The sequence below is a fragment of the Microcebus murinus genome, chromosome 7, assembly GCF_040939455.1.
Source record: "Microcebus murinus isolate Inina chromosome 7, M.murinus_Inina_mat1.0, whole genome shotgun sequence".
In the NCBI taxonomy this organism is placed as follows: Eukaryota; Metazoa; Chordata; class Mammalia; order Primates; family Cheirogaleidae; genus Microcebus; species Microcebus murinus.
Genome location: NC_134110.1, coordinates 94,694,182 through 94,707,457, shown reverse-complemented (window position 1 = coordinate 94,707,457; position 13,276 = coordinate 94,694,182). Strand labels below are relative to the sequence as shown.

The following is a 13,276-nucleotide window of genomic DNA, read 5'->3' as shown; positions in this document are numbered from 1 at the left end:
TAAAGTGATTATCCAGGATTAATTGGGTGGGCGATGTAATCACAGCATCTTTAAATGTGGGAGAGGGAGGCAGAGGAGTTAGTGTCTGAGTGATGCAGAATGAGAAAGACCCGATGGGTCATTGCTGGCTTTGGAGATGGAAGGGGCCACAAGCCAAGGAATGTGGGCAGCCTCTGGAAGCTGGGCCTGCAGAAGAAACGTAGCCCTGAAGATACTTTTATCTTTAGATAAAAGTGAGACCCCTTGTAGACGTCTGACCTCCAGAACTGTAAGATAATAAATGTGCTTGTTTGTTAAGTTACTAAGTTGTGGCACAGCAGCCATAGCAACTAACATATCCCAAGGAAGGAAAATAGCTTATATTTCTAACCTAAAATGCATCTCTAGGACTACATTAAAGAGTTACCAAAATATTATTTTTAATTGGAATGTAATTTCTTTTTTCAATGTCCAGGTCATCCTTTATAAATTTATAAAGAACAAGATTTAAAATAAAGAGGGGGAGGAGCTCTTTGAGAGATGATGTTTTCTGTGGGTGACTGTATCAGGGACACAGATTCTGGGACGTGCCTTCAGCATCGTGGACTGTGCAGATCTCTTCACACTCTCTACGGCCCCTGTTTATTAGGAAGGATGTGCTCAGAATGGATACGGCATCATTTGCTCTCATGCGGGAGTAAAACAATAGACTTTTTAAAAGGCAGAAACATTTTATTTCCTTATTCAAGATTCCTACCAGGGACTGCTCCATCTAAAGCTGAATTTAATTTTCTTTAATTAATGTTAGTCATGTCCTAAGATAATCATACACTGAGCATAAAATGAGTTACAAAAAAATGCAACTTAAAAGGCAAATATGCCCCAATCACATGGAGCTTGATATTTGAGAAAACAGCTTTTTCCAAGTAATCTTTTCACCTCTTAATTGAGTAAAATGTTAGTTGCTAATTTTCGTTATTAATGGAGTACCCCAAAGAATCGAACGATAAATGTCAGTTTGGGTGAATGTTACACAAACATACACATGAGCCATCATAAAGCATTTTTAAATGCTGGCTTCCACGTTTTCCCATAGGCAGGGTCTGGGGACGGGGACGGGGGGACTGCTTGGCAGGAGTCCCTGATTCTGGGTTCTGTGCTGTTCAGGCAGCAGTTAAGTGAAGCCTAGTGGCTTGAGGACTTGCCCACAGTGGTGAGGGCTGAGCATGTGCCACTTGGAGAAAAGGTGCGCCTTACCTGAGTGATAGGTAATGCATGGGTAACTGAACAGACTGCATCGCTAAGATTTTCGCTTGGTCAGGACTAAATGACAGAGCACTGCTAGTCCTTCAGACACACATATTTTTTTCTAGTCTATAAACACAGATTCTCTGTAGGGGAAAAGCTGGCATGCAACATCACCTCCATCTTACAGGAGCAAATGAGGTTCAGGATGCTTCTATCTCAGACATTGATAACACATGGTAGACTTTTCAGTCATGCCTACACAGCAGGGTTACTATAACATATCATTTAACAGGAAAGACCAAGAAAATAAAAATGTTATTTATAAATATTTATCCCAATACACATGTGAATATACATACACATCTATAAGTGCACAGATACACAAATAAGAACTCAGACGTAGTTTATAAAAACAATGACTAGATTTCAAACATCTGTTTTCTGGGCCATCTCCTTTAAGTTTGGGAATCCCAGGAAGTATCACAAGATACTATCAGATCACTGGCCACAGAGAACCATCTAGAAGTTGAGAGCTCACCTTGCTGCCACAGTGTAAACTGGCTCCAGTCCCCCTTCTCTCTCAGGTTTTCATCCTCAGGCAGGAAGAGGCCTTTGGCTTTATCCATCACTTCAAGGCCTTCATCTCGGATTAACTTCCAGTGCCGTTCTAAGGACTAGAGGGAAGATCTGGCTTTACTAGACTGAAAATCTGCCTGGTAGAACACCTTATGATGACTGTCATATTTTTATTTTGGGTTTGTTTAATAAAATAATGAAATTTTGCTCTTATCTAGATTGCTTATATTTCAATTTTCTCTAGGACTTCTTGTCACGGGTATATATAAAAAACTCATTATTTTTCAGAACCATATGTTTTACAGCATAAAAATTTCAATAATTCCTAGAACCCTCAGGGAAGAACCCCTCCACAATTTGTTTTATGTTTTATTCAAAGACTTTTGTTTTTAAAACTACAACCTGACAAGAGTATTGATCTTGTTCATCATACTATATCGGTCCTCTACAATAAGCTCCGTGTGACACTCCAGCATCCAAGCTGGAATACAGAGCACAGATTTCATCTCACCTTTCAATAGAATTCCTTACAAAGATGCCATTCAACATGGTAAATATTAATTAAGCTTTCAAAGACATCAGAAAAGCGTCCATGGGAACATTTGATAAGTTATAAAATTAGCAACAAAACAAAAGAAACAAATGGACTAGTAGTTAGAATTCAGCCACATAAAAATATTTCTTTGACTTCTCAAATATGAGGGAGTCTTAGCCCGTGGCAGAAAGCGGGCTAGTGACTGGCAGGGCCAGGAGTGCTGGGGGCGGGGCGGTGACTGCAGACCCTGTGGAGGACCCTCTGGGCAATCTTCACCTTGGCACTGTGCTGGGATTAGGGGTGGGAGGGCAGGTGGGAGGGAGCAGGCAAGGCTGAGTGTCTGAGGAGCAAACCCAGATGAATGGCCACCCAGAGAAAAGAATAAAAAACTGCTTTTCTACCATAGGAAAGAGATAAAGTTTTATAAAGTAGGATTTTGAAATGTTAATAATTTTAATCATTTCTATGTTACATGAGAAGTGGATGAAATAGTTGAGTGTATATATGGATTCATGGATAGGGAGGAACATACTACCAGATTTCAACAAGAATCAGGGGCCAGATATGCAGGTTAAGCATTTCAATCTAAAAATTCAAAATTTGAAATGTTCCAAAATTCGAAATCTTTTGAGTACCAACATGATGCTCAAAGAAAATTCTGATTGCAGCATTTTTGATTTGGGATTTTCAGATTAGTGATGTTCCACCAGTAATTATAAGGTAAACATTCCAAAATCTGAAAAAAAATTGAATTCTTCCCAAGGATTTTAAGTGACTCAAGAGCATGGGACTAGAACTAATAAGTTACAAACCAAGAAAAAGATGTTGATGCAAAAATTGAAAACAACGGTTAGCACTCTCCAAAAATAGATTGGGTTGCCTTGTAAAACATGGTTCTCTATCTTGAATTAGTCAAGCCAAATGACCAATGTGGGCAGAGCAAAGCATGAGACGATGTGTAGGGTCCTTTTAGCAAGCCATGCTTTGTGAATTCATGAGTCAATGCAGGAACAGGAAGAAGTCGTGATGGCTGCACAGAGGGCTCTGATAAAGATAGACACTCTGAGATTTGTGCGGATCATGGTGCCACACCCAGCCACCCTGGGGAACACTTTTGATATCATGTGAAAACATTAGGGCTATTAAAATATGCTAGGGCAAGAGAGAGAGATTTTGATTAGATATTAATTTTATAATTTTATTTCCGTGACATCCACCCATTAATGTGTGTCAACATCTACACCCGCTCCTAGTTTGGGGTGGTGCTGATCAGTTATCCACGTTGAGTGCTCAGTTTGCCAACTAGCTTCCATTTTCATCCCAAGTAGGAAGCTAGTAAGTGGCAAGTCAAAGAATGCATTTCAATAAAGAGATACGCAAAAGCCCTCATATTGACAGACCCCGGATTGAGAGAATACAATGGTTTTGCCAAAAATCCCAAGAACACGGAAAGGAAAAAAATGAACCCCAAGGTTTTGCAGTATGTTCGCATCTTTTCAAATGCACCTAAATTGCCAACATTCACTGTGGTTATTGTGACTTGTTCCCGTTGCTAGATTCTTGTTAAACTGTCACATAGAAGAGGAGAGAATTATCTAACACATGAAATTACTTTTCAAATGAGGTTATTGGCGCCTTATAAGGGCAAGCTCTTCCTCTCTTGCCTCCTGGTATTTTAGAAATTTCTTTTATTTTTTCTGAAAGCTGATTTAGGGGCATGGTTAGAAACAGCTGATCTTTTGTTACTAAAATAGGGCACAAAGCCCTGGGGGAAAATGTTAAAGTGATTGCATCATTCAATACAATTTAATTTTTTTTTTTTTTACTTAAGAATAGGCTGTCTTTTTTCATATGTGAAATGTTGTCATTCCTGCCCCTTCACCCTCAGCCTCCCCTGGGAAGGGTGCCAAGGTACTTTTCTATGAGCAGTAATGAATTTTCTTAAAAAACTTTTTAAATTTTCCCTCGTTATATGTGGCACACAAGAGTTGGATGACAGACTCATGCTCAACAGGAGCAAATTGGTGCAGAAGGGTCTCCAAACACCTGTGCTAAAATGACACCAGACGTGCTCAATACTAACGAAGCACTGAAATAGATTTTAGTTTATTTTCATTAAAAACATCCAGTTGTTATTTTCTGAGTTCAATACTTTGTCACAGAATTTCGCAACTGGAAGAAACCATACTGTTAACCTAGATGAAATTTTTTCACTTTAGGGAAAAGAAAATGACTCTTGGAGTGGTTAATGAACCAGACAGCCCACAGTGCGGCAGGCAGCACGGCTGGTGCCAGGAGTCGGCTCTGCTCGCTCGTTCACTCCCGAGGCCCCTGTGGGAGGAGAGGCACACGGGCTTCGGGCTGTGGTGGACTGGGGGCCCTGCTCCTCTCTGGAGCACGAGAGCAACTGTGGGGCCCCACAGCCATCCACACACGATGATTTACTGGGCACCCATCAGTGTGGGTACTGGTCAGGATGGAGCACTAGGAAGGCACACGGACAGCAACGAGCTTCCCACTGAGCACTGTGCAGAGGGCAAGCCTCCAAGGCAGTCTACATCCTTGACAAGTAGAAGAACCTGGGCAAACCAAAAGATCCCACCAGTTAAATCTGGTGACGTAAAGAAAAAACACAAAGACAACAACCATCATAATCTCCTATGTGTTTGATGTAAACATTTCTTTGACCAAAGTAACGACTGTGCTTGGGAGTGTTTTTCAACACTGGAAAGATATGATGGGGGCTTTTATGGAGAGAGAAATCTGGAAGGGACCAGAGGATGCTGTTTTAAAGCACAAACCAAGGAATCGGATTACATAAAATTCACATTACAGGAAATTAAAGACCTAACTTAATTACACAGAGAGTGAGTGTGTGTCCTGCCTCCTGGTTCACAAACAGCTGCCTTCTCACTGTCCTCCCAGGGCAGACGGAGCGAGAGAGCTCTCTGGGGTCTCTTTAGGAAGGGCACTAATCCCATTTAAGAGAGCTTTGCCCTCTTGACCTAATCACCTCCCAAAGACCTTACTTCTTAATACCATCACCTCGGGGGTTGGTTTCACCATAGGAATTTGGGGGAGGGGGGTCACAGACATTCACACCATAGCAGTGTGTGTGTGTGTGTGTGTGTGTGTGTGTGTGTGTGCACGCATGTGTTTATGAGAGAGAATATAAATTTTCTCTACATTAATTTCACTCAGTTGTCTGTGATAGCAAAATATTTCGCTTTTAAGGAAATTCCAACAGAAACCCGAAGCCTCGCAAAGTGCGAGCGATGCCTACATTTTCAAAGGTCTCCTCTAGAATATTACTTTCTTGATCCTAAATTTATCCATTTTATAAAACTGAAAAGAGAAACAAACTAATAACATTGGTATTTCAGTTGGTTGCCCAGAAGACAGTGGCAGAAGACAGTGAAGAAATTCTCATTTCTTCTTGTGGTAAAAGACACTGTGGAGAACAGAGATTTGATGCTTCTGCAGGGCCACATGGCTTCATAAACCTGACATCAGCACTTGCCTTGTGCGTTAAACCTCAGCTACATTTGGCACTCCGGGCGTCTATAAATGGACTTCCCAGTTCCCAGCATCAAGGATCCCGCATGCCCCAGCTCTCCTGAATCCCAACCCTCCATCCAGTTAAGAGCAGTTCCCTCACCTTCCCAGACAGCTCACTCATCTAAATGACATGTTTATATGGCCATTCTTGATTTGTTAACTTTAGACATTCTCTCTCATCTACTAGGGAAGGGTAACGATGTAATGATTTGATGTCTTCTTCTTTTCCTTCTTCTCTACCCTTGGCAATATAGTCAATTTCACAAATCTTTCATACCTCTGGGTAAATTCACATTCAGGTTTTATAATATTATGACAATGAGGTATCATTCACACTTGAGTTGTAATGATCACACTTCATTTCACATGCAGTTTTTTTTATTCTGCCCCTTTTTTGTTGGTTTAATTTTCTAATGCACCTAACACTACTTCTTCACTCACTCTGAGATAAAATCTTATTTTTATACTCTCAGATTTTATACTCTGAGTATAAAGTCTTGATACTACCCTTTGCCAAAAACACCATATAATCTATTTATTTTCTTTTTCTCTTTTTCTGAAGGTAATTCTCTAGCAGCCATCTGCCTTGCTCTCATCTGGACCATCTGCTGTCTGAGCTTGCTGCACAAAGGTCACCATGGAACTGCCCTTGGCCTCTACGTGGTATTGGGCTCCCTAATCATTCAATGCTAATTGTTTCTGAGGAAGGACACACCACAGGAAAAATATCTGAAGCTATTCTTATTCTTACACTTGATTGAAGGTTTGTGTACAGTTAGGTATTTAAGAGTAAATGTATTGTTAGTAAATAATTTCTTTTAGCAATTTTTTTTTCTGGTTAGCTAGTGTGATTACTATTTTATTTTTATTTGTATTTTATTTTTATTTAAAAATATTAAGTTGACAAAATATTTAAGATGTACGTGATGATTTGAGATATGCACACATTGTATAATGATTACCACAATCAAATTAATACACCCAGCACCACCCGTGCTGTACATGAGAGCCCTAGAACTTGTTCATCTTATAACTTAAAAGTTTGTGCCCTTTGATCAACATCTCTCCATTCTCCTACTCCCCAGCCCCTGAGAGCCACCATTCTACTCTCTGCTTTTTTAGATTCCACACATAAGTGAGACCATACAGTATTTGTCTTTCTGTGTCTGGTTTATTTCACTTAACATAATGACTTTGTGGTTCCATTCATGTTGTCACAATTGCAGGATATCCTTTATAAAGGCTAAGTAATATCTCATTGTGTTTATACACTACAAATTTTAAATCCATTGATCTGTTGATGGACATGTAGGTTGTTTTCATATATGGACTAGAGTAAACATTGCAATGAACACGGGGGTGCAGCTATCTCTTTGAGATACTGATTTCATTTCCCTTGAATATATACCCAGAAGTGGGATGGCTGGTTTATATGGTAGTTCTATTTTTAATTTTTTGAGGAACCTCTATACAGTTTTCCATTAGCTGAATCAGTTTACATTCCCACCAACAGTGTACAAGAGCTCCCTTTTCTCCACATCCTCACCAGCACTTGTCTCTTGTCTTTATCATAATAATAGCCATCTAACAGGCATGAGGTGTTATCTCATTGTGGTTTTGATTTGCATTTCTCTGAGATTAGTGATGTTGAGCATCTTTTCATATCGAGTTGGCCATTTGTTTATCTTCTTTGGAAAACTGTCTGTTCAGGTCCTTTGTCAATTTTTAAATTGGGTTACTTTATTTTATTTTGCTATTGAGTTGCATGAGTTCCTTATATATTTTAGGTATTAACCTCTTATCAGATATATGGTTTGTCATATTTTCTCCCATTCTGTAGTTTGTCCTTCATTTTGTTGATTGTTTCACTTTGACGTACAGAAGCTATTTAGTTTGATGTAGTTCCACTTGTTAATTTTTGCGTATCTTGCCTGTGCTTTTGGTGTTATATCCAAAAAACTATTGCCAAGATTGATGCCTTTTTATAATTTTGAAAGCATTGTTCCATTACATTGTAACTTTCAGTGTTGCTATCGGGAAATCTCATGTCTTTTATTATAGATTTTCCTGGCCGCCCCCACCCCTACTATTTTCCCCCCTGCAGAAGCTTCATAAGAGTCATTATGATATAGTGCTTAAGGGTGTAAGAGATGGAGCTAGCCTGCATGGTTTGGAAATCTGACTCTGCCACTTGTTAGCTGTGTGATTTGGGGGCAAGTTACTTAATGCTGTGCCTTAGATTTCTCATTTATAAAACTTCCCTCAAGAGTCTCTGAGAAGATCAAGTGTGCTGAAAAGCGCCCGTCCCTTATACAAGTACAGCTATGATGATAATGAGGAGGACTTTAAGATCTTCTCTCTTTCTGATTTCCTGAAATTTTATGACAATGTGCTTTGGTGTAAGGGCTAGAAACCAAATGGCACCCTTCAATATGGAGACTCACGTCTTGGAATTCTGGACCACCTTGGACATTATTTAATAATTCTGTCTCTTTTCCCCCCATTCTCTCTAGAACTCTTTTTGTCTTTCTGTTGGATATGCTAAATTGAGCCTCTAATTTTTTTACCTTTTCTATTTTCCATCTTTGCCTTTTGTTTTCCTTCTGAGCAATAGTATTCATTTAGCTTCTAATACCACTATTGAACTTGTATTTGTGCACATCACATTTTTAAATACCTAAGAGCTCTTTCTGGGTCTTTCATTGTTCCTTTTTATAATATCCTATTCTTGTTTTATGGATATACTATCTTTTCTTATTGCTGAGAGTATATTAGAGGTTTCATTTAAGTTTGCTTGTGCCCCACATTTTCTGTTTCCCCTGAGCTATAGCATTCTTTTCGTTTGCTCTTCTTTTTTAATTTCAAAATATTATGGGGGTACAAATGTTTGGGTTACAAGGATTGCTTTTGTATTGCTAGAGTCAAAGTTATAAGTGTGCCCATCAGATAGTGCACATTATACCAGTTAGGTATGATTTCATCCATCCCTTCTACCCCCACCCACCTACATGATTTCTGTTGAGTTTTGCTTCCATCTCTGCACATGAGTGCTGATAAGTTAGTTCCAACTTAATAGTGAGTGGATATGGTATTTGTTTTTCCATTCTTGTGATACTTTACTTAGGAGGATGGTCTCCAGTTCCATCCAGATTGTTGCAAAAGGTATTCACTTATTAAATTGCTGAGTAGTACTCCATGGTGTACATATACCATATTTTATTAATCTACTCATGAACTGATGAGCACTTGGGTTGATTCCACATCTTTGTGATTGTGAATTGTGTTGCAGTAAACATTCTAGTGCAAATGCCTTTTTGAAAAAATGACTTTTTTCCTTTGGATAAATACCTAGCAGTGGAATTGCTGGATCAAATGGTAGGTCTACTTTTAGTTCTTTGAGGAATCTCCATGCTATTGTCCATAGAGGTTGCACTAGTTTGCAGTCCAATCAACAGTGTATAAGTGTTCCTTTCTCTCCTCACCCATGCCAGCATCGTGGTTTTGGGACTTTTAAGAAACATTCTTACTACAGTTAGGTGATACCTCATTGTGGTTTTGATATGCATTTACCTGATGATTAGTGACAATAATGTGGCATTTTTTCCTATGCTTATTGGCCATTAGTCTATCTTCTTTTGAAAACCTTCTGTTCAAGTCTTTTGCCCAGTTTTTAATGGGGTTGTTTGATTTTTTTTCTTGCTGATTTTCGTGAGTTCATTGTAGATTCTGGTTGTTAGCCCTTTATCAGATATATAGCATGCAAATATTTTCTCCCATTCTATAGGTTGTCTATTTGCTCTGTTGATTATTTCCTTGCTGTGCAGAAGCTTAATTTAATCAAGTCTCATTTATTTATTTTTGGTGTTGCTATGACTGCCCTTTGGGTCTTCTTCATAAATTCTTTGCTTTGATATCTAGAAGAGTTTTTCTAATATTTTCTTCTATAATTCTTATGGTTTCATGTCTTAGATTAAAGTCTGTTATCCATCTTGAATTAATTTTTGTGAGTGGTGAGAGATATAGATCCTGTTTCAATCTTCTACATATGGCTACCCAATTTTCCCAGCACCATTTATGGAATAGAGATTCTTTTCCCCATTATATACTGCTGTCTACTTTGTCAAAGATCAGATGGCAATATGTGGATGGTTTTATATTTGGGTTCTTGGTTTTGTTCCACTGGCCTATGTTGCCATTTTTGTGCCAGTACCATGCTATTTTGGTTACTATAGCCTTATAGTATAGCTTAAAGTCTGGTAAATTGATGCCTCCCAATTTGTTTTTTTGCTTAAGGTTGCTTTGGCTATTTGGGCTCCTTTCTGGTTCCAAACAAAGTGTAGGATTATTTTCCTCGTATCTGTGAAAAATGGCAGCATTTTGTTATGGATTGTATTGAATATGTAAATCACTTTTAGTAGTATGGACATTTTAACAATATTGATTCTGCTGACCCATGAACATAATATGTTTTTCCATTTGTTTACATCATCTGCAATTTCTTTCCTCAGTGATTCACAGTTCTTTTTGTAGAGATTTTTCACCTCCTTAGTTAAATATATTCCTAGGTATTTTATTTTCTTTGTAGTTAATGTGAAAGGTATTCAGTCTTTGATTTGACTCTTAGTTTGTCTGTTGTTAGTTTATAGGAATGGTAATGGTTTTTGTACATTGATATTGCAGCCTAAGATTTTGCTGAATTTATTTATCAGATCCAGCAGTCTCCTGATGGAATCTTTGGGGTTTTCTAGATATAAGATCCTATCATCATCAAAGAACAATAGTTTGACCTCTTCTTTCCCCATTTGGATACCCTTAATTTCCTCTTCTTGCTTGACTGGCTAGGACTTCCAGCACTATGTTGAACAGAAGTGGTCACAGAGATTACCCTTGTCTTGCCTAGTTCTGAGTGGGAATCCATCTTTTCCCCATTCATTATGATGTTGGCTGTGGAGGTTTGGCCTATATGTCTTTTATAATTTTGAGGTATGGTCCATCTATGCCTATTTTGTTAAGAGGGCTGAATTTTGTTGAATGCCTTTTTTGCATCTGTTGAGATGATCATATGATCTTTGTTTTTGCCTCTGTTTATGTGGTGAATCACATTTATGGATATACATATGTTGAACCATCCTTACATCCCTGGGATGAAACCCACTTGGTCATGGTGGATTATTTTTTTGAGGTGCTGAAGATTTTGGTTTGCTAGAATTTTTGCATCCATATTCGAAAGGGATATTAGTCTACAGTTTTCTTTTTGTTATTGTTGTTGTATCTTTTCTGGCTCTGGTCCTGAGGTGATGCTGGCTTTGTGGAATAAGTTGGGGAGGATTCCTTCCTTCTTAGTGTTATGAAATAATTTCTGCACTATGGATACCAATTCTTCTGTATAGTTCTGATAAACTTTGGTTGTGAAACCATTGGGTCTGGGAATTTTTTTTGTTGGAAGATTTTTTATTGTTTAGATTTTGTTGCTCATAACTGGTCTGTTTAGGAGTTCTATTTCTTCTTGATTGAATCTTGGGAAGTTGTATGTTTCTAGGAATTTGTCTGTTTCCTCAATGTTTTCGAGTTTATGTGCATAGAGATTTTTATGGTATTCACAGATGATGTTTTGTATTTCTGTGGTATCAGTTGTAATGTCTCCTTTTCCATCTCTTTTTGAGCTTATCTGGGTTCTTTTTATTTCTAGTTAATCTAATGAAAAGTCTATCAATTTTGTTTATCTTTTCAAAGAACCAACTCTTTGTTTCATTAATCTTCTGTATCTTTTTGGTTTTTATTTCATTTAGTTCTGCTCCAACCTCAGTTATTTCTTTTCTTCTGCTGGATTTGGGGTTGGTTTGTTTTTCCATTTTTAGTTCCTTGAGATGATTCATTAGATTGTTGATTTGTGATCTTTCTGTTCATGTAGGCATTTAAGGCTATGAATCTTCCCCTTAGGACTGCTTTTGCTGAATCTCAGGTTTAATAACTTGTGTTCCCTTTGTCATTTAGTTTGAGGAATATTTTGAGTTCCACGTCAATTTCCTCTTTCATCCAAAAACTGTTCAGCAGTAGGTTGTTTAATTTCCATCACTTTGTGTAGAATTGAGTGTTTCTTTTGGAGTTGATTTCTAATTTTATTTCACTATGGTCTCAGAAGATACATGGTATAATTTCTATTTTTTTTTTAATTTGTTGAGATACCTTTTGTGGCCTAAGATGTAATCAATCTTAAAGACTGTTCCATGTACTGATGAGAAGAATATACATTAAGTAGCTTTGGGGTGGAGTATTCTATAAATGTCTGTTAGACCCATTTGCTCTAGAGTCCTGTGTAAGACCAATGTTTATTTATTTTCTGTTTGGAGAATCTGTCCAGTTCTTTCAGTGGGGTGTTGAAGTCCCAAGCAATTGTGATGTTGCTATTTGTCACTCTGTTTAGATCTAGTAGTGTTTGCTTTATAAATTTTGGTGCACTTGTGTTGAGTGCATAAATATTTAGGATTATTTTGTCTTCGTGATGAATTGCTCTTTTTACCATTATATTATGATCATTTTTGTGTCTTTACTATTGTTGATTTGAAGTCTATGTTATCTGATATGAGAATGGCTACACCTGCCTTCTTTTGATTTCCATTTGCATGATTATTTTTTTCTATCCTGTCACCTTGAGTCTGAATGAGTACATGTGGGTTAGATGTGTTTTCTGGAGACAGCAGACAGTTGATTGTATTTTTTATCCATTCAACCAACCTATCTCTTTTGAGAGGGGAATTCAAGCTGTTCACATTTATTGAAATGTCTGTTAAATGGGATACATTTCTTTTTATACTGTTGGGTAGAACCTTATTGCTTTGTTTTACTTTTTGAGCCATTATTTTATATTTGTTCTGAACTTTAGCTTTTGGGTAATTTTACCCTCCTTGTTAGTAGGTAGTGCTTGCTGGAAGGAAAAGTTACACTGTTGTTTTAGGGTCCTGTGATCAGCTCTAGTCCCTCAGGAGAAGCACTCCAATGTCCCAGATGGTGGGTGGGGCCCTAGAATTTGAAGGGAGTCCTTATTCTCTGCCACAGCAATGGTGTGTGAGAGAGTGTGGCTGGGCAGGGCTGGGTTGGGTGAGCTTGCCCTCAGGCTCCACAAAAGCTGGCAAGGTATCAGTTTCAGCAGGGGTTGAAGGTCTGTTCCAAGCTTCTGGGCAAAGCCACCATAGAAGGTATGAAATGGTCCCACCCAACCAGCAAGTCTAAGATGTGGAGGCAGGGCCATCTGAGATCCACAATCTGGCAGTCTGGAGCGGACCTAGCTCTTCTCCACTCTCCCCTACCTCATGGTTTCTTCCTGGTACCTTCTGGCAGGCAGGAGCTCAAGTCAGCTGAGTTCTCCCAGAACTCTGATGC

The 13,276-nt window shown here is 38.4% G+C and overlaps 1 protein-coding gene across 8 annotated transcripts in view; it reads right to left on the bottom strand.

The window, feature by feature from the left end:
• Positions 1 to 13,276, bottom strand: part of ASPH (aspartate beta-hydroxylase) — a 214,080-nt gene that overhangs the window by 15,162 nt on the left and 185,642 nt on the right. For all 8 annotated transcript variants that reach the window (XM_076005278.1, XM_076005279.1, XM_076005280.1 and 5 more), the window contains one exon: positions 1,766 to 1,901. In XM_076005278.1, the coding sequence (XP_075861393.1) occupies positions 1,766 to 1,901 (136 nt within the window). The remainder of the gene's footprint in view (positions 1 to 1,765; positions 1,902 to 13,276) is intronic.